General features: G+C 36.5%; 1 protein-coding gene across 2 annotated transcripts in view; it reads left to right on the forward strand.

The window, feature by feature from the left end:
* The first annotated feature begins 306 nt into the window (after positions 1-306).
* Positions 307-27,285, forward strand: part of LOC136033892 (large ribosomal subunit protein mL39-like) — a 53,452-nt gene continuing 26,473 nt past the window's right edge. The window contains exons 1-2 of one of the 2 annotated variants that reach the window (XM_065714878.1): positions 307-407; positions 23,621-23,836. In XM_065714878.1, coding sequence (XP_065570950.1) covers positions 386-407; positions 23,621-23,836 — 238 coding nt within the window. In that variant the 5' untranslated portion in view covers positions 307-385. Of the gene's footprint in view, positions 413-23,620; positions 23,837-27,285 lie in introns of both variants that reach the window. The other variant, XM_065714879.1, reaches the window with a different exon arrangement.

The raw sequence follows: 27,285 nt of genomic DNA on the forward strand, positions 1-27,285 counted from the left end.
TATCGGGCACCTCTTTCAGTAGGCCTATGTGATTGTTTTCTTCCCATAGTAGGCCTAGGCTAAAGAAGCACCAGAGAAAAACAAGAAATGGAAAAAAATCCATGGAGAGTATATAATTTGGGCAATATATCTGGGCACCAAGACATGCTGAGCTGTATTTTCGTAAGCAAAATCAAAAGGATATTTCCTATATACCTTCGAGTTTATTAAATTTCAACTTAAAATTTTGAAGCAAACAAGAATCACACAATAGGCTTTTCAATCTAATATTCTATTGAATTAAGACTTCAGTTTGTTTTACGCCATCTAAAATGAGTTTCTTTTGGAAAAGAAGACTGTGTAGATAGAAGATTTTAAGTAGTGGAAAAAAAATATATAAATTATTATGACTTCTTCCAGATTATTTGGTAAGGTATTAGGTCTTTTGCAGCTGCTAAGGTTATTTGGGAGTATTAAACTTATTTTTTAGACCCTCTACTACACATGGAGGGCTTTTTGATATTTTGGAAAGTAGTTTTTATCTAATTGAAACTTTTAGGAATGTTTCAAGGTCAAATTTATAGCCTACTCTTTTTATGAAGGGTAGTGTATAGAACCATGATATTTATGGTGGTATAACCCTGGGGTTCCAGAATTACATAAGAAAATTTGGAGCCTGCTCTACATAGTATGTCACTATTCTGTTGAATTCTTTTTTCCCTAATAAATTGTATAATATCCTTCCTCCTGCCTTCTGTTCCCACATGTTCAAGTAAAAGATGCCGTACCTTTCCTCATTTCCACAAAATGCACATCTTGGATCTAAATTATAAAAATAGGCTCTATATGTCTGAGTTCCTGCCATAGGTGCCATTTGGGGGGGGGGGGGTCAGGGGTGGGCAATTCTTTTCAAATTGCCTTTCTTTCTTTTGTATAATAAGTATACTTGTTAAGAATGCATGACTATCCTCAAATTGCCTTTCTTTCTTTTGTATAATAAGTATACTTGTTAAGAATACATGACTATCCTCAAATATCCATAGTTTCAATTTCTTTATTACTTCTCCAATTTGATTAATCATCCTGGGTGAACACTTACAAATGTTTACCTGTCTTCTATTGATGCTAATTTTGCTGCAGTGTTAGCTGTTTCATTTCCACTAATGTTTGCATGTCCAGGTACCCAATCCAATGTGATGGTTACTCCCTTTTCCAGTAGTTTATGTAATTCTTCATGTCAAAAAATCATTTTGGGAGCTACTTTATTTTCTAGATAAATATTCTTGATTGCCTCCAAACCACTTTTAGAATATGAACAGGTTCTATATTTTTTCACCTGTTGATACAGAATCTATTAAGTATCTTGCTGCTTTGGCTATTGCAACTACTTCTGCTTGAAACACTGTAGTTATGTCACTTAATTTAATCAATTTAAGTATATTCTTGGAGGGTATTGCAAAAGCAGTCCCCACTTTACTGTCCATTTTGGATGCATCTGTGAAGATATCTACAGTGTCAAGGTATTGCATCTCTTTTGTCATCTTGAATGATTGATCATAATCTAGGTTATCCCACTTTTCAAGTTCAGTATTGCACTGGTATGGAATGGATTCTCACTGAGGGGTGATGAACATATTGGGCATTCTCAGTATTGATGTCAACTGACAATCCATTTGAAACTCTTCCATTATCTCCTTTGCCCTCACAATACAAAAATGTTTTTTTCCATGAACATCACAACCTTCCCTCTTTTAGCATTCTTGATTTAATTTGATTTGACTGGTCAGCTATCCATGTCTTCTGCAAAAACTTTAATGTTGCTATGTCTCTTCTGTTGCCTAGATTTTCAATTCCACTTTCTGACTCAAGAAATCACCATGGAGTTGTCTTTCTTGCTCCAAAAGCAGTCCTTAAAGCACTGTATTGAATAGTTTCCAGCTTTTATAACAATGACTCAGATGTTATCATATAAATTATTCCTCTGTATGTATTTTATGTATGTTCTTATGTATTTTATACAAAATTTAATTAAAAAGTCCAGTTTTGGCCCAAAATTTGCTCCACATAACATTTTCATAATATTTAATCTTTTGGCACATGCTCTCTTTAACTGTCTTATATGAGCTTTAAACATCATATTTCTATCAATGGTAATTCCAAGCCATTTAAATTCATCCACAATTTCAATTGCTCCCCATTTAGAAAAAGGCAAAGTACAGAGTACTTTTTCCTTCACATAATTACCATTGCTTTTGTTTTCTGGACCAAAAACTGCACACAATTTACCTTGGCTGACATATCCGCTAATTCTATTTTCTCCTGGGCCACCTGTTGCCCCTCCTCAGTACTATCACACACTTTCCACATTCCATTATCATCAGCAAAAAGTCCAGCTCTATCATCTCCTGCATCCAGTAGTATATCAAATTCACTTACATTGTAATAATTGGGCCCCCGTGAGGAGCCTTGCTGAACACAGCATTTTCTCAGTACCTTTCTTTCCAAATATGCTTTACCCACTTTTACTGTCACTTCTTGTTCTTGTAGATAATCATAAGAAAATCTTAGTAAACATCCTCTAACATTTGCTGTAATTATTCCTTCTAGTATATGTTGATTAACCATACTGTCAAAAGCACTACTCACATCAAAGAAAACTGCTAAACAGATTTTCCAAACAATATACTGCATCATTTACAAACATTTGTGATGCTTCTATAGTAGATCTGTTCTTTCTAAAACCACATTGAACATCTTTCAAAGTGTTTGTTTTTCCACTTTCTATGTAAGCCTCTCCTTAGCCATTCTTTCATAGACTTTTCCTAACACAGATAGTAGAGTAATCATCTTTAAGTTTTCAATTTTCGAATTATCTTTGCCTTGTCCAGGAATCATAGTCAGTACCCCATCATTCCATATTTTTGGAAATTTTCTGTCTTCCCAGGCTTTGTTAATAATTTCTAACAATGTTCTTATCCATTTGTCAATTCAGTGTATGATATACTGTGGGTAAATCATGTCTAAACATGGTGCTGTTAATGATAACTTTCAAATAACTTTCTATAGCTCCTCTACTGTAAAATGTCTGTTATAATCTATATCATTTTTCTATTTTAGACAGTCTCATTACCTTAGCAAATGTAAGTTGTTCGTCATCATTAAAGTTGTCTGGTCTTCCAATCACTGACTCTACAAAATCTAATGCTTTATTTGCTTTCTCTTGTTCTTCCACTAACTCCTCTCCATTAACAATTAAGAGTGGGTTACCATTATCTTCTTTCTTCCCTGTAATCAGTTTTTATTGCACTTGGTATTAACCAAGTGACATATAGCAATTGCAAATTCTGTTGGTCTGTCTGTTGGTCTGTTAGTCCTAGTTTTGCTACTTTAAGCACTTCCAGGTAAGCTAGGATGATGAAATTTGGCAGGCGTATCAGGGACGGGACCAGATTAAATTAGAAATAGTCGTTTTCCCGATTTGACCATCTGGGGGGGAGTGGGGGGCCTGTTAATTTGGAAAAAATAGAAAAAATGAAGTATTTTTAACTTACAAACGGTTGATCAGATCTCAATGAAATTTGATGTTTTGGAAGGATATCTTGTCTCAGAGCTGTTATTTTAAATCCTAACCAGATCTGGTGACATTGGGGGGGGGGGGAGTTTGGGGTGGGGGAACCTAAAATCATGGCAAATGCTTAGATTGGAGGGATTGGGATGAAACTTGGTGGGAAAAATTAGCAGAAGTCTTAGATACATGATTTACATAATTGGGATGGATCCACTATTGGGGGGGGGGTTTAATTCTGAGTAGAGGGATCGGGATGAAACTTGGTGGGGAAAATAAGCACAAGTCCCAGATACATGATTGACGCAACCAGAATGTATCAGCTCTCTTTGGGGTATTTGGGGGGGGGGGGTAATTCTGAAAAATTAGAAAAAATGAGGTATTTTTAACTTACAAACGGGTGATTGGATCTCAAATGAAATTTGATATTTAGAAGGATATTGTGTCTCAAAGCTCTTATTTTAAATCCCAACAGGATCTGGTGACATTGGGGGAAGTTTGGTGTGGGGGAATCTAAAATCATGGAAAATGCTTAGATTGGAGAGATCGAGATGAAACTTGGTGGGGAAAATAATCAGAAGTCTTAGATACGGATTTACATAATTGGAACGGATCCGCCCTATTGGGGGGGGGGGGTAATTCTGAAAAATTAGAAAAAATGACATATTTTTAACTTATGAAGGAGTGATTGGATCTTCGCGAAACTTCATATTTAGAAGGACCTCTTAACTGAGATCTCTTATTTTAAATCTCAGCTGGATCCAGCGCCATTGGAGGGGCAGTTGGGGGGGTCTGGAAATCTTAGAAAATACTTAAAGCAGAGAGATTAGGATGAAACTGGATGAGAAGAATAAAAACCTGTAAGATACATGACTGACATAACCAGACTGGATCTGCTCTCTTTGGTGGAGTTGGGGAGGGGGGGCTTAATTTGGAAAAGTGAGGTACTTGTAACTTACAAAAGGGTGACCAGATCTTAATGAAATTTGAAATTTAGAAGGATCTTGTGCTTTAAAGCTCTAATTTTAACTTCCGATCAGACCCTGTGACATTGGGGGGAGTTGAGGGGAAACCGGAAAACGTGAAAATTGGGGTATTTTTATCTTTCGAATAGGTGATGGGATCTTAATGAAATTTGATATTTAGAAGAAATTCATGTCTCAGAGCTCTCGTTTCAAATCCTGACCAGATCTTTTGACATTGAGGTAGTTGGAGGGAGAAATCTTGGAAAACACTTGGAGTGGAGGAATTGGGATGAAGCTTGGTGGATAGAATAAGCAAATGTCCTTGATACGTGATTGACGTAACCGTACCGGATTTGCTCGCTTTGGGGGAGGGGTTCAGTGATTAGGCGATTTTGGTGCTTCTAGACATGCTAGGACAATGACAATTGGTAGGCGTGTCAGGAAGCTGCACAAATTGACTTGATAAAGTCATTTTCTTAGATTTGATCATCTGGGGGCTAAAGGGAGAGGAAAAACTAGAAAAAATTAGGTGTTTATAACTTACAAGTGGGTGATCAGATCTTAATGAATTTTGACATTTAGAAGGATATCATGACTCAGAGCTCTTATTTTAAATCCTGACCGGCATTAAGACGGATTCTTAGAATTTTGTTAGAGCTCATACCATATGAGCTCTTGGCTCTTAGCTCTTCTTGCCTGTCACAAGTGCCATATGAGCTCCTAGCTCTTGTTTCACTGTTCTATACACTCTACTTGCAGGTTGTCTAAAATGTAACTTCTCCAGAAATTTTCAATACAAATTTTTCTTTGCTTTTACTGTTTGGCACCTACAGGTTGCATATCATCTTTGACACATTAGAAAATTTTCAAAGTTTGGGAACTGCCTGTACCTTCTTCTTGCCTCCAATAACTATTTCTTTGCAATTGTACATTGATTATTCCACCAAACACTTAGTTTACAGTGAATAGGAACTCATTCACTTTTTGGAGCCAGTTCTTGCACTATTTCTAGGAGTTAATTTTTAAATGTCTCTATTTTCCCATTGACATCTTCACAAGAGTTCACTTGTGACTGAACATCTGTTTCTTGTAATTTATTCTTAAAAGCTTCCCAGTTAATGTTCTTTAAATTAAATTTACCAGGTTCTTCATAATTTTGCATATACTATTATCTTGAGAAATCTCTACCAAAATGTGAAAATGATCACTATATAGGGTAGACTCCTTATCACTTGTTATTGATACTTTTGGTGCCAATGAAGCCGATCCTGTGGCCAAGTCTATGGTCACTGATCTTTCTGTTCTGCTATTGATTCTAGTTGGTAAACCCTTTGGGGTAAGTAGGCAGATATCTGTGGTTTTCATTAAAAATTCAAAGATTGTGTTTCTATTTCTATTATCATTTCCGCATCTACACCAAAGACCATTGTGCACATTTAAATCTCCTATAATCAATAGTTTCTTCCCCTCCAGGCACTGTTTCTATAATTTTTTCTAGACCATGATCACTTAAGAGAAAGTTACCATCTGGTATATAAACATTGAATATATTCAGCTTGACTTTATTTTTATGGCACTTGGTATTAACCAAGTGACATATAGCAATCGCCAATTCTGTCGGTTTGTCTGTCTGTTGGTCCCAGTTTTGCTACTTTAGGCACTTCCAGGTAAACTAGGACGATGAAATTTGGCAGGCGTATCAGGGACGGGACCAGCTTAAATTAGAAATAGTCGTTTTCCCAATTTGACCATCTGGGGGGGGACCGGTTAATTCAGAAAAAATAGAAAAAAATAAGTATTTTTAACTTATGAATGGGTGATGGGATCTTAATGAAATTTGATGTTTGGAATGATATTGTGTCTCAGAGCTCTTATTTTAAATCCCGACCGGATCTGATGACATTGGGGGGAAACCTAAAATCTTGGAAAACACTTAGAGTGGAGGGATTGGGATGAAACTTGATGGGAAAAATAAGCACAAGTCCCAGATACATGATTGACATAATCGGAACGGATCCGTTGTCTTTGGGGTAGTTGGGGGGGGTTAATTCTGAAAAATTAGAAAAAATGAGGTATTTTTAACTTACGAACAGGTAATTGTATCTCAATGAAATTTGATGTTTAGAAGGATATCGTGTCTTAGAGCTCTTATTTTAAATCCCGACCGGATCTGGTAACATTGGGGGGGGGGAGTTGCGAGGGGGAAACGTAAAACTTGGAAAACACTTAGAGTGGAGGGATCGGGACGAAACTTGGTGGGAAAAATAAACACAAGTACTAGATACATGATTGACATAAACGGAACGGATCCGCTCTCTTTGGGATAGTTGGGGGGTTATTTCTGAAAAATTAGAAAAAATGAGGTATTTTTAACTTATGAACAGGTGATCGGTTCTCAATGAAATTTGATATTTAGAAGGATATCGTGGCTCAGAGCTCTTATTTTAAACCCGACCAGATCTGGTGGCATTGGGGGGGGGGAGTTGGGAGGGGGAAACCTAAAACTTGAAAAACACTTAGAGTGGAGGGATTGGGATGAAACTTGGTGGAAAAAATAATCACGAGTCCTAAATACATGATTGACATAACTGGAACGGATCCGCTCTCCTTGGGGTAGTTGGGGGAGGGGTTAATTCTGAAAAATTAGAAAAAAATGAGGTATTTTTAACTTACGAACGGGTTATCGGATCTCATTGAAATTTGATATTTAGAAGGATATCGTGTCTCAAAGTTCTTATTTTAAATCCTAGCTGGATCTGGTGACGTTGGGGGAAGTTTGGGGTGGGGGAACCTAAAATCATGGAAAACGCTTAGATTGGAGGGATCGGGATGAAACTTGGTGGGAAAAATAAGCTTAAGTCTTACATACGTGATTTACATAATTGGAACGGATCCGGTCTATTGGGCGGGGGGGTGAATTCTGAAAAGTAAGAAAAACAGACGTATTTTTAACTTACAAAGGAGTGATCAGATCTTCATGAAACTTCATATTTAGAAGGACCTCGTAACTCAGATCTCTTATTTTAAATCTCAATCGGATCAAGCGTAATTGGGGGGGGGCACTTGAGGGGGACCAGAAATCTTAGAAAATACTTAAAGTGGTGAGATCAGGATGAAACTGGATGGAAAGAATTAAAACCTGTCTAAGATACATGACTGACATAACCGGACCGGATATGCTCTCTTTGGTGGAATTGGAGGGGGGGGAGTAATTTTGAAAATTGAGGTATTTTTAACTTACGAAAGGGTGACCAGATCTTAATGAAATTTGATATTTAGAAGGATCTTGTGCTTTAAAGTTCTTATTTTAAATTCCGACCAGATTTTGTGACGTTGGGGGGAGTTGGAGGGGAAGACCGGAATTCTTGGAAAAAGTGAAAATTGGGGTATTTTTATCTTCGAATATATGATCGGATCTTAATGAAATTTGATTCTTAGAAAGAATTCATGTCTCAGAGCTCTTATTTCAAATCCCGACCAGATCGTTTGACGTTGGGGGGAGTTGGAGGGAGAAATCTTGGAAAAACACTTATAGAATATTCAAATATCCTTGATACGTGATTGACAGAATCGTACTGAATTTGCTCTCTTTGGGGGAGTTGGGGGGAGGGGTTCAGTGATTTGGCGAGTTTGGTGCTTCTGGACGTGCTAGGATGATGAAAATTGATAGGCGTGTCAGGGAGCTGCACAATTTGACTTGATAAAGTTGTTTTCCCAGGTTCGACCATCTGGGGGGCTAAAGGGAGAGGAAAAATTCGAAAAAAAATAGGTATTTATAACTTACGAGTGGGTGATCGGATCTTAATGAATTTTGATATTTAGAAGGACATCGTGACTCAGAGCTCTTATTTTAAATCCTGACAGGCATTAAGCCTCTTATTTTCCTTTTTAAATCAATCTATTGATTAATAGAATTTTGTTAGAGCTCATACCGTATGATCTCTTGGCTCTTAGCTCTTCTCGCCTTGTCACAAATGCCATATGAGCTCTTAGCTCTTGTTAAGATATAGTTTACATCCAACAATCTCCATGTGATGATCCTCCTACATTGAATAATAAATTGGGATATAATTAATTTCTTTATTAATTCCAATAATCACTCCACCTCTCTCTTTATTCCATCTATCTAATCTCACTATTTTATTATCTCTGAATGATGGATTCATATATGGTTTCAAATAAGTCTCTTGAATGCTAAACACATCAATATTATTCTTAATGCAATAGTCTAGTACTAGATCCTCATAAACTTTAACCAATGATCTTGCATTCCAAGACATAATTTTTATGTTTGATTTAACAGTCGTTTATTTATACACTGGTTCAAAATAAGGCTGCTATTCATTTGCATGATTCCCAAACTTTTAATAAAATTACAGAGTTTATCAACTTTTTCTTTGATAGGCAAGTTCTCTATGCTTAAAATTTCTGATGACAGCACTAGACCAATCACAATCTTATTTGTAGTATTGTTCACTATTCTTAGCTGCATCTGACTATTTTTGTTATCCCAAAAATACACATTGATTTTTGGTTGTTCTTTATATGCCTGTTTGTTTGTCACTTCTGCATATGACTTATAAACTATTTCGGCTCTTCTAAAACTCGTTTGATGTCTTTCTGCAACTTTCAGAATCTCAGTATTCCTTTCTCTGACACTACATTGCATTGAAGTTGATGGGTGGTTACCATTAGAATTGATACATTTGTATAATGATGTTTTATTTTGTAGACTGTTGTTCTTCATTTGACACAGTCGAGATGCATGCTTTCCAGCACATCGTAGGTAAATTTCTTCTTTAGCTGGGCAATATATATTTACATGTCTGTATCTTTGGCACTTATGACATTGTAGCAATTGTCTCTTATATTCATGCACAATTTATCTCCTCCCCCTATCCAGACCACTGGAGGAAGGAAGTTATTTTCAAATGTTATCAATATTGCTAGACATCTTTCTTTTTTTCTAGTCTCTCTGTTAAATCTTTTTGCCTTTTGGTCCCAATTATTGCAATTGGGCTATCTAAAATATCATCCTCTGAAACTTCAAGGGATACTCCCTTACTATCCCTCTTACTGTCTCACCTCTTCTGTTAGCCTCTATTGCCAAACCACACATTTGACTTTGCTTCAAAATTTCCTCAGGTGTCACCTCATTTTTCACAAAATTAACCATTTTCCTTCTTTCAGCAAAAACTTCGAACTCAACTTGTTTTCTTTTAATAGTTAGTCCATATACCTCCCTACAATTTCTGGAACTGAAATAGATCTTTCATGCACCTTTGAGAGTCTGAAATCTCCTGGGAATCTTCTTGATTCCTCTTCCTCCTTTACTTCAATGACCATGCCAATCTTGTAAAGTTCTTCTTCTGGTATTCAAATTCTTTATTGATATTTAATTTTGTTTACACCCACTGTCTCTGGTTTGGCTCCATATTTATCCCTTTCCTTCCATCTTTTGGAACCTGGGATGAGAGTCCACCATTATTCACTAAATTATACTTTTTGTTTGATGTTGTTGACACTCCATATCTGTAGCTCTTCTTTTTCTAGCTAATTTGTTTCTGTTTTAGTGTTCACACCTTCTGCAATATAGGGATTAACACAATTAAACATGTCAAACAAGAAGAACAATAGGGAATTTCTCAAGACAGTGGGAAACAAATTAGAATGAATATTTTGGCCCTATGTCCAAGGGACATCCTCAGCAATACAAAAATACATAAGAAGAAACAACTTACAAGAGGATAAAATCAATAAAACTAATATGAAAATTTTTCAAAACAGTTCTAGCATCCTTACCTCAGCGAAGTTCAACCAGGTCTGATAAATAAATTGTAATGAAACGAGGCAGTTCATTGAAATGAAAGAGAATGATTTAAAAACATGTTTTTTATGTCAACCTTGCTTTTTTGCTGCTGATCTCATAGGTCTATTTGTGACAGGCTCTGTGTTAAAATCTATTGGTTTTTTTGTAATATTTCGTAAAGTCATTTTTAATTAAATTTATATATAGAGCATTTAATGAATGCTCTCCCAAGTCCCTATTTAAGGAAATATTATTATTAATCTTAAGTCTGATTTCAATTGCTCCTCAAACTACTTGGTATATAGTGTATTTGCTTGGTATGAAATACCACTTGGTATGAAGTATGTAGTTGCTTAATTAAGTTATTATTTTATTTCATTGGGACTATTACCTGCTCTCCCTTCACAGCTAGGTCATCATGATAGTTCCAGTAGATAAGTATAGACATACCACATTCATGATAATGGTCCTGCCAGCCATTTATGATGGCCTTGATGAGTTTCTGCAGCTCTCTGTTGCTCCTTGTTTGCTGTCATAGATTGTGAGGGATTTGAGGAAGCTTAGTACTGCATGTTAGTAGCTGTGCTGTGTATCAACAAAATATTGAAACTGCCTTTGTAGTATGGATTTCTGATCCTAGGTAGACTATGACCTGTAGATTATATTTTTTATATTGCTATTATCATTCTTTGTATTCTCAGTGAAGCTTTAGACATAAATTCCTTAAATATTGATTCTAAAGGCTTTTGATTAGTTGTGATTATGACTGTTTTCCATAGACATGCTGGTGGAAATGTTTGCAAGCATATGTTACTGCTAAGATTTCTTTCTCTATCTATGCGTATCATTTTTCTGCTTTACTGAGTGATCAGGACCTAAATGCTATTGTCTTTTCATCTATCACCAGCTGGGCTCCCAGCCAATGCTGTGAAGCAAATACTATGACTTGAACTTTGCTGTTTGTTTTGTCAAAGTATTAAAGCTTTTGCAGATTTATGCTTAGATTTGTTTTCTAGTATTTTCATGGATTTAGTTCTGTTTATAGATCTTGGACTTCAAAATTGTTGTAGTGGATGACTCTATTATAGATAGGTTTGGAATTTACCTTGCCAAGTTATTGCACAAGCCAAGTAGCACCTGTGGCTGTTCATGTAATTGTGGTACTGACATGGTTACATATTTATTTATTTACCCACTTAAAAACCCAACAAAATGCGGAGTGTAAAATAAAGAAGAAAACGACAACAAAATAATACAAAACACGAAAAGACTGTTAATCACGTAAGTATATCATAGAAAACTAGGAGCATAAACCAGAGTATAAAAGAAATAAAAAAAAAATACTCGACAAAACATACTGCCTAATACTACTACCTGCCTATCCTTGCCTTAGGTATCTAAGGTAAGCGTAAGAGTTGTCTTCTGTTTTTCTCCAAAAAATTTGTCAGCTTTCAACAAGAGGTATACCAATTAAGCCACGCTGCTCATATGATCAAATACTTATTGAAACACCTTAAAATGCAGTGAAATGACAAGGGACCTGTTCGAATTAAATTTTTACAAATTAAACTGTAAGGCATATCTATAATCTGGTTTTCGGCACATTTCAAAGTAAAAATAACTTCCAAAAATTGTGGAAAAGAAAAGAAAATGACCCAAACACTCCTCATACAAGTTCCTTCAAGACAAAAAGACTGTTAATCGCATAAGTATATTATAGAAAACTAGGAGCATAAACCAGAGTATAAGAGAAATAAAAACAAATACTCGACAAAACAAAAGAGGAAAACTTAAGTAAAGTAGTGAGGCCTCTGTGGGCATGAAGATGCTTATAAATAGACTTGGGTTATTTGTCAGCAAGCTCTGTAAGTTTTAGTCCGATATCTGGGAAACTGTAAACAGACATAAGGCTCTGATTTCTATACCATGGGGGCAGACACAATAGAAAATAGGAAACTGGAAATAATAAGAATAAAGTGAACTGATGTCTTTTTATGAAAAAAAGGTTAAATACCAGAAAGACTTGATTGGATCTTGTTCTAGCAATCATCAACAACAAGTGTCTGGAACAATTTTAGTGATTTACTAACATTTATTCCCAGCCACCAAAAAGAAGAAACCAACAAGATAGAAAAAATATCTACAGATTAGAGATGTCATGACATAACTATTGAATGAAAGATATTTACAATCTGAAATGTTAAGAGAGAGACCACAACATGAGCTTAGATGCTACTGTGCAAAAAGACAAGGAAGGTCCTTTTTTGTCCTACCAATCAATAGAATATCATCTGCATAAGCAATATAGATTGAATTAAGAAAGCAAGTAGAAGGGGTGTTTGTAGCTGCTTTTATCTTCTCTGGGTCTGCTCAGATTTCTTCATTGGTGAGGAAGTGTTCGAAGCAGAGGACACATTCGGCATTAAAAATACATTTATCTTGGTTGAGTCTATTCTCTCTAGCTTGTTGTAGTACCACTCTCAGCCTAACATTACTATTTTCATCATCAGTTGCTGTTCCAGTTATGTTATCATTGCCATGACCTATGTCTTACCCTTCAAAAACTTCCTCCATTTTCATTTGGAACTTATACCAGTTTAATGATTCCTAATGAGTATTGCTTCCATTGCCAACTGGCAAAGATTGTGCTGAATGTGGTTAGAAGTATAGATTTTCTTGTTGGTTGCCTCTCAGATGAACAGCCTTCAACAATAGGTTGAGTCATTGTTTTACACAGTGTAGTGAAGCTTTGCATGTTAAGGCTTCTAAACGTTCTTTTGGTGCAAAGAAAAGTGTATTTTGTTTTATGTGACATGGCTCATTCTTGTTTATCAGACCTCAGGTGATTATCAAAAATGATACCAAGATTCCTAACAGAATCAATAGAATGTACCACTACATCACCAATAAGATACTATATCACCTTAATCCATTTGAGAGCTTTAATGTCCTCTGGACCAGTGCTGTCACTTACTTGAAGTACTACTTAAGTAAAATTTTCCATTACTTGTACTTAAGTAAAAACTCTAGGGTGTACTTATTACTTGATACTTAAGTAAGATTACAAAATACTTATTACTTAAGATACTTTTAATGTACTTGTTTTTCAAATACTTTACCTTTGACACGAAAATTTTGTGTGTGTGCGCTTTGGCAATGAACAAGAAACCTCACCTTTAGATTTAGAGCAAACTCAGATACAGCTTTTGTGTGTGTGTGTGCTTTGGCAATGTACAAGGAAACATCACCCTTTAGATTTAGAGTAAACTCAGATATAGCTCCATGCCTTATTTTTGGATATGAAATAAGGTATTTGTTTTTTACGAAAAAGAAATTATAGTAGGGTTAGCACTTGGTTTAATTTTTGTTTAAAAGTTATATAACAAAGAAAACAAAAATTATTTCACAGTTCACTGGTCGACAGTGAGCTAAAATCCCTTGTTTTGTGCTAAATGTGGCATACTGTACTCCATTTGGGCTTATATTTCTGACATTAATGTTCAAGTTTTATCATCTCGTCAACTGAACCAGATTTCTACCATTTCATCATCTTCAGGACCATATTATTGGTAAAACTACTGAAGCTGTGAATTTTTATCCATCTAAATGTTGTTTGCAATAAACAAGTCTAAGCAATTCTAGCTGGATCCAATGCAGTGGTATTTTGTCAAACTCGTTCCAGCAGATTCAGGCATTCAGACGAATCTGACTTCAGATTTGTCACTCCATTCAAAAGTTATAGGCCCTACTAAATTAAAGGAAAACTCAACTTCCTTAAGACTTGACACCCTCTCCCCCTCACCCTATTTGAGATAGGGTTTGTGATACCAAAACTTGATATGAGCCCTGATCTTAGGCATCTTTGGTCTAGTTTTCATTCGGATCCGTTACTCCATTTGCAAGTTATACTAAATTAAACAGAAAACTTAAATTTTTCAGGAATTAAAACCCACTCCCCCTTTTAAATTTGAGCTAGGGTCTTTATCTCAAAACTTGATGTGTGTCATGGTCTTAGGGCTCTTTGGTTCAATTTTCATTCAGATCAATCACTCCAGTTGCAAGTTTCTCTGAATTAAACGAAAAACTGTTTTTAGCAGGCAAAGCCCTCTCCCTCCTGTTTTATTTTAGCTAGGGTCTTCATCTTTCAACTTGATGTGTCTCATGATCTTTGGCACCAAATCTGGCCATCAAAATTTTCATCCAAATCCAACCAGCGGTTCTCCCCCTATACGTGATTAAACAGACGGACGGACACACAGACAGACAGACAGACGGATTTTGCAACATCTTAGGTAGCCATGTTGGCTCATTGGATCCAAAAAAGGAACACAATACCATATCATCATCCAGGCATCATCACCTATTTGGATAGTGGAAAATATCCGTCCATATAGGTTTTTGAGATCTGTCTGTTTGTCCGCCCGTCTGTACAATCGAGTATAGCGGGAGAACCGCCAGTCAGATTTGTATTAAAATTGAACTATTTGGATTAAAACTGAGCTGAATTAGGGCGATGGGGCTTTAAGTGTTTAAAAAAAATCGCGTTTTTCATTTAATTCACTGTAACTTGCAAATGGAGAGAGGAATTTCGATGAAAGTTGAATAAAGATGCCTAAGAGTATGATATGCATTAAGTTCTGCGATGGAGGCCCAAGCCTAATTACGGCAAGGGGGAGGGGGCTTTAAGTGCTTAAAAAGTTAAGTTTTTGTTTGACTCAGTTTAACTTGCGAATGAAGTAATGGATCTCAATGAAAGTCAAGCCGAAGATGCCAAAACCATAAGACACATAATGTTTGAAGATGAAGGCCCTAGATTAATTAGGGGGAGAGGCCTTTAAGTGCTAAAAAAAAAGTTGTGTTTTTTATTTAATTCAGTGTAACTTGCGAGAGATTGATGGATCTCAGTGAAGATTGAACCAAAGATGCCTAAGACCGTGACAGGCATCAAGTTTTGAGATGAAAACCCTAGCTCAAATAGAAGGAGGGGGAGTGGGTTTTAAGCGCTGAAAAACGTCAAGCTTTTAGTTTAATTTAGTATAACTTTCGAATGGAGCAACGGATCCATAAGAAAGCTAGACCAAAGATGATTAGGATCAGGGCTCATATCGAGCTCTGATATCACAAGCCCTATCTAAAATAGGGCGAGGGGGAGAGGGTTTCAAGTATTAATAAAGTCGATTTTTCCTTCAGTTTAGTAGGGCCTATAACTACTTCCACCCATGGCTTGCCCAAAGCCTGGAAATAACCCTTTTCCAAAATAAGTCATACTGAAGCCAACCATCAACATAATATTCCATCCCCAGAGAAAAATTACTTCGTATGGCACTTGGTATTTACCAAGTGACATACAGTGATCGCAAATTCTGTCGGTCTGTCAGTCCCAGTCTCGCTAGTTTAGGCACTTCCAGATAAGCTAGGACGATGAAATTTGGCAGGCGTATCAGGGACCAGACCAGATTAAATTTGAAATAGTTGTTTCCCCGATTCGACCATTTGGGGAGGGGGTGTGGGAGGACGGTTAATTTGGAAAAAATAGATCGGATCTTTATTGAATTTGATATTTAGAAGGATATTATGTCTCAGAGCTCTTATTTTAAGTTCCGACCGGATCAGGTGACATTGGAGGGGGAAACCTAAAATCTTGGAAAATGCTTAGAGTGGAGGGATCGGGATGAAACTTAGTCGGAAAAATAAGCACAAGTCCTAGATACGTGATTGACAAACAGAACGAATTCACTCTCCTTTGGGGAGTTGGGGTGAGGGTTAATTCTGAAGAATTGGAAAAAATAAGGTATATCTAGTAGGACCTCGTAACTCAGATCTCATGTTTTAAATCCCGACCAGATCCAGTGTCATTGGGGGGGGGGTCGGAAATCTTGGAAAACGCTTAGAGTGGAATGATCAGGATGAAACTTGGTGGGCAGAATAAGCACAAGTCGTAGATACGTGGTTGACATAACCGAAATGGATTCGCTCTCTTTGGAGTTGGAGGGGGTGTTAATTCGGAAAAATTACAAAAATTTAGGTATTTTTAACTTAAGAGCGGGTGACCGTTCGTGAGGTATTTTTGAATTTGATATTAAGAAGGAACTCATGTTTCAGATCTCTTATTTTAAACCCCGACTAGTTCTGGTGACATCGGGGGATAGTTGGAGGGGAAAACCGGAAATATTGTAAAACACTTAGAGTGGAGAGATCGGGGTGAAACTTGGTGGGTAGAATAAGTAAATGTCGTAGATACGTGATTGACGAAACCGGGCTGGATCCACTCTCTTTGGGGTAGTTAGGGGAGTCCATTGCTTTGGCGAGTTCAGTACTTCTGGACGTGCTAAGACAATGAAAATTGGTAGGCGTGTCAGGGATCTGCACAAACTTGATAAAGTTGATTTCCCCGATTCAACCATCTAGGGGGGCTGAAGGGAGAGGAAAAATTAGAAAAATGAGGTATTTTTAATTTGCGAGTGGGTGATCGGATCTTAATGAATTTTTATATCTAAAAGGACCTTGTGTCTCAGAGCTCCTATTTTAAATGCCGACCGGCATTAGGCCTCTGATTTTTCTTTTAAATTAATCTATTGATTCTGATAATTTTTGCTAGAGCTCATGCCATATGAGCTCTTGGCTCTTGTTTTATTCCTTTTTTCTCAGAAGATTTTCGACTTAGTCTCATGGTTTTTGCCACTTCATGGTGTGAAACTGCTGCTAGAAATAGATAGGATGCAACTTCTGCCGTATTGTCTTCTAGTATATTTAAGTGTGCGCTTGCATTGTGCCTGCGTCCCCTTAAAAGTTCTGTTTCTTAAGGTAATATTGGTTTGTCTTCTGTTGCATATGTAGACGACGTTCTTCTTGTTGCCCGGAGTCGCCGTGGATTGCTTTCTAATTTTACTATCTTAACCAATGAACTATCTAAGATTGGATTGTCAGTTAATGCGTCTAAATGCGAGTTTATTTGTTTAAATAGCCCTTATGCGGTCGCTCCATGCGTTGCTGGGACTGCAATTCTGCCATGTTCTTCTTTAGTTGGTTTGGTCTGTGTTTCGGTCCAACACTTTCCACTACCTTTTCATCCCTAGTGAATCAAGCCGTGAAAAACCTAAGCGTCGTTTACGGAAAAATATCCCCAAACAAAAGCTGTTACAACCGCAACGGTTTGTGCATGATTTATAACCCTTATTGCGCCCCTGTGCTTTTGTTTTATCAGGCATGGCTCATCTGTTTCGTAAGAAAAATCGCCATACTCTACGCGCAGCTTATTTCAGATATTACAAATTCCTCCTTCGGCTTCCTAGATGGCACCAAGACAGAAAAATAATTGCTCGATTTGGTTTAATAGATATGGCTTCTTGGATTCGGTCTTCCAGTGATGATTTATGTAATAAGACTATCTACTCTATTCACGTTTACGACCATCTGCAGCCTTTTTTCCATATTGATACTGGTTAATTAGTCCATGTTGTCTTTTGTTAATTTGAATTTTTTTTCTTGCTGTTTATCGTTTTTGTTTTTGTTTATTTACAATACTCCATACTTTGTGTTTTTTTTATACTTTTACGGATAATAAAGTTCATTCATTCATTCTGCATTTTTACCAGCCGTATGGAATGCGTCTGAATCAGCGGGCTTGCTGCAGGCCCGTGATTTTATAATATACGTTTGTTGGGAGTTTTACCGACCATCTGAATTGACTACACAGCATACGGCTTGCTTGAGTTAAAACCAGCCAACGGATATAGATGCCATACATTTTCATAGCGTGTCTGAAATTTAACTTGAAAACTTGAGGCATTTTTCTTGTAAAGGTGCCGAGGGCGAGACATGTCATCAAAGTGTGAATCAAGACTTCATTTTCATACTCTTCTCTTTTTTTTCAGCACACTGACAGCCAGCGACCTTCAGCTAGTTGCCAAAAGTGTGGATTTTCGCTGCTCCTTTTTATTGAGCTTTGATTCCTCATATTAAAAAAGTCTGCAACTGACTCACTTGGCTCCTTACATTTAAATCTGAGTTTTTTTTGCTGCTAAGGTTTTCATTTATTGAATCAGAGAATGAACTACTTTATTACCTTTTATCCGTTTTAAAGCCAATCCAAAGTTTATTTTTCTATTTTCAATATTTTTCCACCATTCCGACATGTTTCAGAATAACCCTATATTTTTTCAAACGTGCCAGATTTGACTGAACACTAATCGCCAGAAGTTCAACTCTATGCGCACCGTATTAACCCTATCATGTGATCTTTCTGATCCAATCTGAAGTTTTTTGACTGCACTTAATTATTTTGATAGTGTTTTTCTTTCAAGCCGTTGTGTTGAAAATTGGTTGAGATTATTTTTTTTGGGTTTCGTTGGGTGTCTACCAGCCAAACAAGGGGAAAAATATTTTCAATATTTTTGTTATCATTCCCACATGTTTCAGAATAACCTCGTATTCTTTCAAACGTGCCAGATTTGACTGAACACTAATCACCAGAAGTTCAACTCTATGTGCACTGTGTTGATCCTGTCATGTGATCTGTCTGATCCAATCAGGAGTTTTTTGATTGCCCTTAATTGTTTTGAAATTCTTTTTCTTTCAAGCCGTTGTGTTAAAGATTGGTTCAGATTATTTTTTAGACTTTGTTGGGTATGTACGAGCCAAACAATGGAAAAAAATACTTTCAATATTTTTTCCATCATTCCCACATGTTTCAGAATAACCCTGTATTTTTTCAAACGTGCCAGATTTTATTGAACACTATTGGCCAGAGGTTCAACTCTACGTGCACTGTGTTAATCCTGTCATGTGATATGTCTGATCCAATCAAGAGTTTTTTGACTGCACATAATTTTTTTGAAAGTCTTTTCCATTCAAGCCGATGTGTTGAAAATTGGTTAAGATTATTTTCTTGGACTTCATTGGGTGTGTACCAGCCGAATAAGGGAAACGGTTAAAAACGATAAAACGGAAATTCTGGTTCTTGATTAAGATTTCCAAGACAGGAATGACAGGGGACATTTTATAGGCAAGGGAAGGGGCTAAGATGCCTTCAGAATAGCTTTAAAAAAAGGTAGTATGGGCTTGATATCAGAAATATGTCAAGCCCATATATATATATATATATATATATATATATATATATATATATATATATATATATATATAGATTAAATACTTTAAGTAGTACTTGAAGTAATACTTAAGTACAATTTTGGCAAGTAATTGATATTTGATACTTAAGTAAGAATTTGGGAATTACTTATTACTTGATATTTAAGTAAAAAAACAATGAGTACTTAATACTTGATACTTAAGTGAAAATTTGGAGTACTTGTTGCAGCACTGCTCTGGACCTATACTGCTAATACTGGCTGGAAAATTTTGGTTTCTTGAAAAGTTTAGTGTTCCATAGAAGGAGGAATCTGGGCTATTGTGAATGCCCTAAAGGGGATTTATCTTTTGCTTTACAGTTCTGATTGGTTCTTTGTCGGTCCTCTTACTTGTGTTTGCTTTTCCTTTACTGATTCAATGGCATGGTATGTGCCTATAGCTATGATTAGGGTTAATGTTCTACCTTTTCATTGCCGAAATTTGTCTCTCTCTTAACATGTTATCATTTCTGTCATCAAGATCACAATTTTTTACAATAATTTTGAGTTCGAAACAAATAAGAGTTTCAATAGGGATAAGTCCTTTATTAGACATTGAAGAACAAATACAAAAGTTTTTAATATTTCGAAGGCACAGTGGGTCATCATTATCAGCAGAAATACTAAAGCAATATAATTAACACAAACTATGTTTATACAGAAAATGTGTAATAAATTCTGGATCACTGAATGTAACCAGTCCATTGGCTTAAAAAGTTCATTAACTGGGCTCATTCAAAGTCTTGAGTTCCTTAATCTTGCTTAAATTTATGTTAGATTTGTAATGGGGTTGGCACATTTTTCTTCTTCTAATTGTAAACAGAATGTTGTTGTATTTATAATATTTAGTTAAGTTACACATTTTTTTTCTGCATAGATACAGTTTGTGTTAGTTATAATACTTTAGTATTTCTGCTGATGATGAAGACCAACTGTGTCTTCGAAATATTCAAAAATTTTGTATTTGTTCTCCACTGTCTGATAAAGGACTTATCCCTATTGAAACTCGTATTTGTTTCGTCAAAGAAAGGTAGTGTGGTCTGTGAAAAAAATTCAATATTTTGGGTTCAGTTCCATGATTTTCAGTGTTTCCATTTTCTTAGTCTTGCTTGTTGGATGTGAATTGTGTCACTGTTATGTTTGAGATGAGTTTGACATGGGCTCCAAATTTATCAAGGAGGCACACTCGTGCCTCTATAAAGAGGCGACACACGACAATGTTAAGCGATCTTCGGTTCCAGTGGTCGCAGAGGGATGGGGAGGGATGCATTTCGTAGCCCGAGCTCCAACTAAGAAACCTGCAAAATTTCATCCCCCTCCAACTTTTCCTTCATAGGGAAAATCTGGCCGAAAGTTTCGACTTGTCAACCCCAGCCCCCCTTTAACGTTGTCCGATCGGGCTGAAATTCACAAGTTAAGGTCCCCTAGGGCCCAGGAGCTTATCCGCGAAATTTCAGCTCGATCCGATAACTCTTTCCCTGTTTTCCAGAAACCACGCATAGCCACTTAAAATTCATTTACTTTTTTTTTCTAGACGCCTACAGGTCACATCCGACATCGGATCTGGGTGTACGAAGACTCATTCGATGCGGAATTCTCCGAGTAATTTTCCTGGAAAGTTTCGTAGGAAAATCTTAACCCCCCGAAAGTTTCGACCCTCCAACCCCCCCCCCTTTTTAACGTTGTCCGATCGGGCTGAAATTCACAAGTTAAGGTCCCCTACGGCCCAGGAGCTTATCCGCGAAATTTCAGCTCGATCCGATAACTCCTTCCCTGTTTTCCAGAAACCACGCATTAGCTATTAATTAACGGATTTCTCTCCATAAGAGCCCATGTTAATTTGAAATTTTTAAAATTTATTGAGAAGTTATATTAACACACATGCAAGTTATTAGCTCACTTGGTAGAGCGTGACACTTTTAATCCTCGGGTCAAGGGTTTAAGTCCCTTACGGGCGGTTTTTTTTCACAACATCAAAAAAATTTTGATAACACCTGGACAGCTTATCATTTGAGAGATAACAGAATATTAGCTTCTTATGAGCAAAAGAAACATTTCGGTCATTCTATCTATTTTTTTTTTCTATTTTATACAATGATTTAAAAGCGGGGGGGGGGGTTTCCTCTCCTAATTCCTGTACGAGGAGTACAGGAATTATTAAATTACATCCACCATGGATAATAGAAAAACGTACAGAAATAATATGAAAAAAAACTTCGTTTTCTTAAAGAGTTAAAGAGGCTGCGTCCCAAAGTCGAACCTTAAAACGTACAGGAATTAGAAGAGGCAGTTGGGGGGCTGCCGCCCCTCAAACCCCCAGCTTTTAAAGACTCTTTTGTACAGGTTTTTTGTTTTTTTTTTTGCTAACCCCCCGCTCTTGGCTTGGGAAAGGCCCTCTTTTAATTAACAAAACATTGAAATGAATGAATAATGGAATAACTTCGAAAAATGTTAAACACAAGAGGACAGGAGAACCATTGCGCCGAAACTAGTAATTAGTAACAATGAAGTCCCCCCACAAAAAAACCTATACAAAAGAGTCTTTAAAAGCTGGGGGTTTGGGGGGCGGTAGCCCCCCAACTGCCTCTTCTAATTCCTGTACGTTTTAAGGTTCGACTTTGGGACGCAGCCTCTTTAACTCTTTAAGAAAACGAAGTTTTTTTCATATTATCAATGTATATGGCTGTTTCGTTTGTCTCTTCTACTGTCAGCTTCCATGTGCTGAAAATATTTCTCCCCTTTTTTCAACCCATATCATTAAGTAGTAACACTTGACAGCTTCAGATTTTCCATTCTGGTTTTGGTCGGGTGATGACCAATCAAGGGATGGGTGAGGCATGCTGACAAAGCTCATGTTCTACTTCTAGCACAATTTAAAATCTTTAAAATAAACTCTATATTTAATTGTCTATTAAAAACCAAGCACTTATAACAAAAAGCAAGCACCTATAAATTATCAAATATCTTAAAATTTTGATCAGGTATGATGAGGGCTACAGGAGTACTTGAGACTAAAATAGAAAATGAGAAAGAGGTGAGTTTCTTCCAATCACTTTTGGGTCCTTAAAAAGGCCACTGTAAAAGCTAATTTTTCAATTAAATTGGCCCTCTCCAAACTTTCTTAAGTCACATGCTTTATGCAAAGTAGCTCAAAAAAAAAATGTAATACATGGAAGCATCATCCACTGACTGATGAATTTACTGGTTAGATGTTGTTGTTGGAATTTGTTGGAATATGGCTATTAACACGTAAACACAATGAAGCAGCATCTATACTCAGTAGTAAACAAGTACTTGTAAGACTATTGAAAAGGATAGGTATTAAGTGAAAATGACATTTCACAATCCAAACTTTTCCGTGTTCTGGAATCTTACATAGTAACAGACGGTTAAATTTTTAAAAAAGAAGAAAAAAAACTTGAAAGAAAACACTAGATCAAAAAATTGATATTAGGGCACAATGAGGAATATGAACAAAATTCAGATTAAAAAAAAAGGATACCAGGAATATGTGCAATTGGAAATTGCATGGTATTTATAAAGAGGTTGTTGCTTCTGAAATCTGTCAAAATACTTTACATATGCCCAGAAGAAACATATGGGAGAAGGCACCTTTCCATCATAAGATTTATGGAAACGGCATTGAATTTTTTCTTCTATCATGAAGAATTTTAATAGCTGTTTGAATGATAATATTCAGTTTCAAATATCAAGATTTTGTTATAGTGTAGATTCATAATCGTTGGTCATTTATGCTTCTTCCTCTTTTTTTATGTCTGTTTCTTATGTCAAAGCACTTGAACATGAAGAAGTTTGGTAATGTGATTTGTAATTTTATTTAACCTGTTTCAATTTTTTTCTGCGAGTGAAATTCCACTTTCGGTGAGAAGTTTTTGACCAAACTGGATAATTTGAATTTTGACAGTCTTTCAAGTACTTGGTTGCAACTGAACGTGGACATTGCTTTGTTTTTTAATAAACTGAATACATGGTTTATAATTTACTTTATGAGTTTTGTGAAAACATCTCATGATTTACTCAAACTCAAACTAAAAATGTGCTATTGAAGCTGTAAAAGGTTTTCAATAATAAAGGTGTCTTAACAACCTGTAGCTGCTGAATTGATTTAGGCAATTTTTGTTTTAAGATTTTACTTATTTAGACTTTTTGGTAGATTCTTTAAAGAAGAGTTTAACTCCAATGGAACCCTTTTTCAAAACAGCAAAGGAAAGTATCAAAAGAAGAAGCCAGGTTTTCAGTGAAGAAAAAGAGAGACAAAGAAATCTTGTTGTAAGAGCAGAGAAAATTGAAGTATGCTACAAAGGACTCACTGAAGAATCTACAATGCTTATGAATAAACAGATTTCGACCCCGTACGATTGCATTAGGCGTAAGCTTTTTATTTTTTATTGCTATTATATTGATTTTTTTTCTAATTGCACACACCATTTTTCATACTAAAAGAAACCGTATATGTATGGAATATTTCATGTACTTTGGCCTATTATACACTTCAATATGTCATGGGATTTCTTAAGAGTTTAACATCGTTTTTCAATAAAAATCGATAAAATTCTGAAACTTTAGGAAAGCTTCACAAAAAATTGGTAATACATCCTGAAAGAATCTTAACCTTGCCAGAGGTAGATAGAACACCAATAAGGTAGTGGCTGGTTTAACTGGGAGTCTTCCTATGAAGCGTCCATGGACTTAGCTCCAATCTTTTTACTGGGAGGAGGGCTAGAGGCGTCCACATCTGGGGAGTCAGGGGGGTATCTCTCACGGGAAAGGGGAATAGGAACATGTGTGGAAAACCCAAATGTGTTTTCAAGATGTGTGAAAACTTACTTTAGGAAATTGTTTATAATGAACACTGAACACCCAATGGGGAAAAAAGTAAAGGCGGCATGTGCCTGCTCTAAGTCTTCAATATCACATTTTTTCTCAAGGGGTAGTGAAGAAAAATCACTATTTAGCAAAGACTCTACTTGGTCAGTTTCAAACATTACACAGTGCATAGTAAACAATAGACACGCATCAAACGAACATAATATTAAGTACTGATGCTTGGTTTTTACTAAAATTGTCAGCAATGACTTGTTACAGACGATAGTTGTGTAGTATAAATGAGCTTTTGGGTATGTGATGGTGAATTTCATATATTATCTTGGCTTTTTGCCAGCTTTAATGGTAATATTAAAGTTTTATCACTCTTCCACTTCTCTTAACTCCTACACCAGCACAGGAGATTGAATCTCGCAGTCGAACTACATGCTATTCCAACATCCCCATGCACCATATCACTCAGTTGTATGCGATTTGATACTGGTGTTTTAACCTAAAAGTGCACCCATTGAATCGTCATTATCAGAGCCTTATGCAGGACCCCTACTTGAACAAGAAGGAAAATCACTTTTTTGTATGGATACCACTGACGGTTTTTTTTTTTTTTTTTTTTTTTTTTTTTTTTTTTTTTTTTTTTTTTTTTTTTTTTTTTTTTTTTGTCACTATCAGGCCAGAGGAACATCATAGAGAACTGTTTAAGGGCTCATTTTAAAGCTAATTTTTATGTCTCATCGTTTTTATAAATTTGGCTTGATGAAGTCGTCATGAAGTGGTATATAGTACCCTAAAAACATAATTTGGGGAACATTTCTTGAATGGCGCCTGTAGAAGGTTTAGCTAGGAGGCAACTTGTATCTTCCTCTTCTCTGCCGACTTCCAAAAACACGTTTTTATGATTATATTTTGTTGTTATTTAACTATTCGTCATATCATATAGTCGAAAGGTTAACATTTTATAAAATGTTTAGACGATTTTGAATTTCTTGTAAATTTTCCGCTTTTTGGGAGCACAATTTCATGTTTTACCCATATTGCCCATGTGCTGCAATTTGCGGAAGAACGAAGTTCAGACTACGCATTTGATTTGCTGAAAGAATGCGCCCAAGCACTTTGAAGATCGTGTGCGTAATGTAGAAAAATAGCAATTACCCATACCTTATTTTCAGAAGATGACATTCCATTTCTTTCCTCCAAGCATGAGTTTTATTACCTGATAAATGTCTCTATTCCTGTACTCTCAGATTTTAGAGATATAATCAGCTGTAATAAATGAATCTGATAAGTTTTTTATGTAAAAAATAAACAAATAAAATGAAATAATTTTCAGGGAAACTAGTTTTTATGGCACTGTGTCGGTTGGCTGGTCTGTCTGTCTGTCCCGGTTTTGCTAGTTTAGGTACTTCTTGGTAAGCTAGGACGATGAAATTTGGCAGGCGTATCAGGAACCAGACCAGATTAAATTGGAAATGGTTGTTTTCCCGATTCGATCATCTGGAGGGAGTGGGGGGATGGTAAATTGAAAAAATAGAAAAAATGAGGTATTTTTAACTTACGAACGGTTGATCGGACCTAAATGAAATTTGACGTTTGGAAGGATAACGTGTCTTAGAGTTCTTATTTTAAATCCCGACCGGATCTGATGATATTAGGGGGAGTTGGGGAGGGCTAAAATCTTGGAGAACGCTTAGAGTGGGGGATCGGGATGAAACTTGGTGGGAAAAATAAGCAAAAGTCCTAGATATGTGATTGACATTACTGGAACGGATCCGCTCTCTTTGGGGGAGTTCGGGGCGCGGGGGGGGGTTAATTCTGAAACATTAGAAACAATGAGGGATATTGCGTCTCAGAGCTCTTATTTTAAATCCCGACCGGATCCGGTGACATTGGGGGGGGGACTTGGAGGGGGAACCTAAAATCTTGGAAAACGCTTAGAGTGGAGGGATGGGGATGAAAATTGGTGGGAAAAATAAGCATAAGTCCTAGATATGTGATTGACATAACTGGAACGGATCCGCTCTCTTTGGGTGAGTTGGAGGGGGGAGGGTTAATTCTGAAAAATTAGAAAAAATGAGGTTTTTTAACTTATGAAGGAGTGATCGGTTCTTAATGAAATTCCATATTTAGAAGGACCTCGAAACTCAAATCTATTATTTTAAATCCCAACCGGATCCAGTGTCATTAGGGGGGAGGGGCGGAAATTTGGAAAACGCTTAAAGCGGAAAGATCAGGATGAAACTTGGTGGAAAGAATAAGCACAAGTCCAAGATAGGTGACTGACATAACCGGACCGGATCTGCTCTCTTTGGTGGAGTTGGGGGGAGGGGGAGTAATTCGGAAAATTAAAAAAACTGAGGGATTTGTAACTTACGAACGGGTGATCAAATCTTAATGAAATTTGATATATAGAAGGAACTCATGTCTCAGAGCTCTTATTTCAAATTCCGACCAGATCTTTTGATATTGGGGGTAGTTGGAGGGGAAAACCGGAAATCTTGGAAAACGCTTATAAATATCGTAGATACGTGATTGGCGTAACCGGACTGGATCTGCTCTCTTTGGTGGAGTTAGGTGGTGGGGTTCAGTGCTTTGGCGAGTTTGGTGCTTCTGGACGTGCTAGGACGATGAAAATTGGTAGGCGTGTCAGGGAGCTGCACAAATTGACTTGATAAAGTTGTTTTCCCCGATTATACCATCTGGGGGCTGAAGGGGGAGAAAAAATTTAGAAAAATTGAGGTATTTTTAACTTACGAGTGGGTGATCGGATCTTAATTAATTTTATTATTTAAAAGGACCTCGTGACTCAGAGCTCTTATTATAAATGCCGACCGGCATTAAGTCTCTGATTTTCCTTTAAAACAATCTATTGATTCTTAGAATTTTGCTAGAGCTCATACCATATGAGCTCTTGGCTCTTCTGACCTCGTCACAAGTGCCATATGAGCTCTTAGCTCTTGTTTTAATTAGGTTTTTCTTAGAGGAGGGGGAAAATAACCA

This window comes from Artemia franciscana, chromosome 12 (genome assembly GCF_032884065.1).
Source record: "Artemia franciscana chromosome 12, ASM3288406v1, whole genome shotgun sequence".
Classification (NCBI taxonomy): Eukaryota; Metazoa; Arthropoda; class Branchiopoda; order Anostraca; family Artemiidae; genus Artemia; species Artemia franciscana.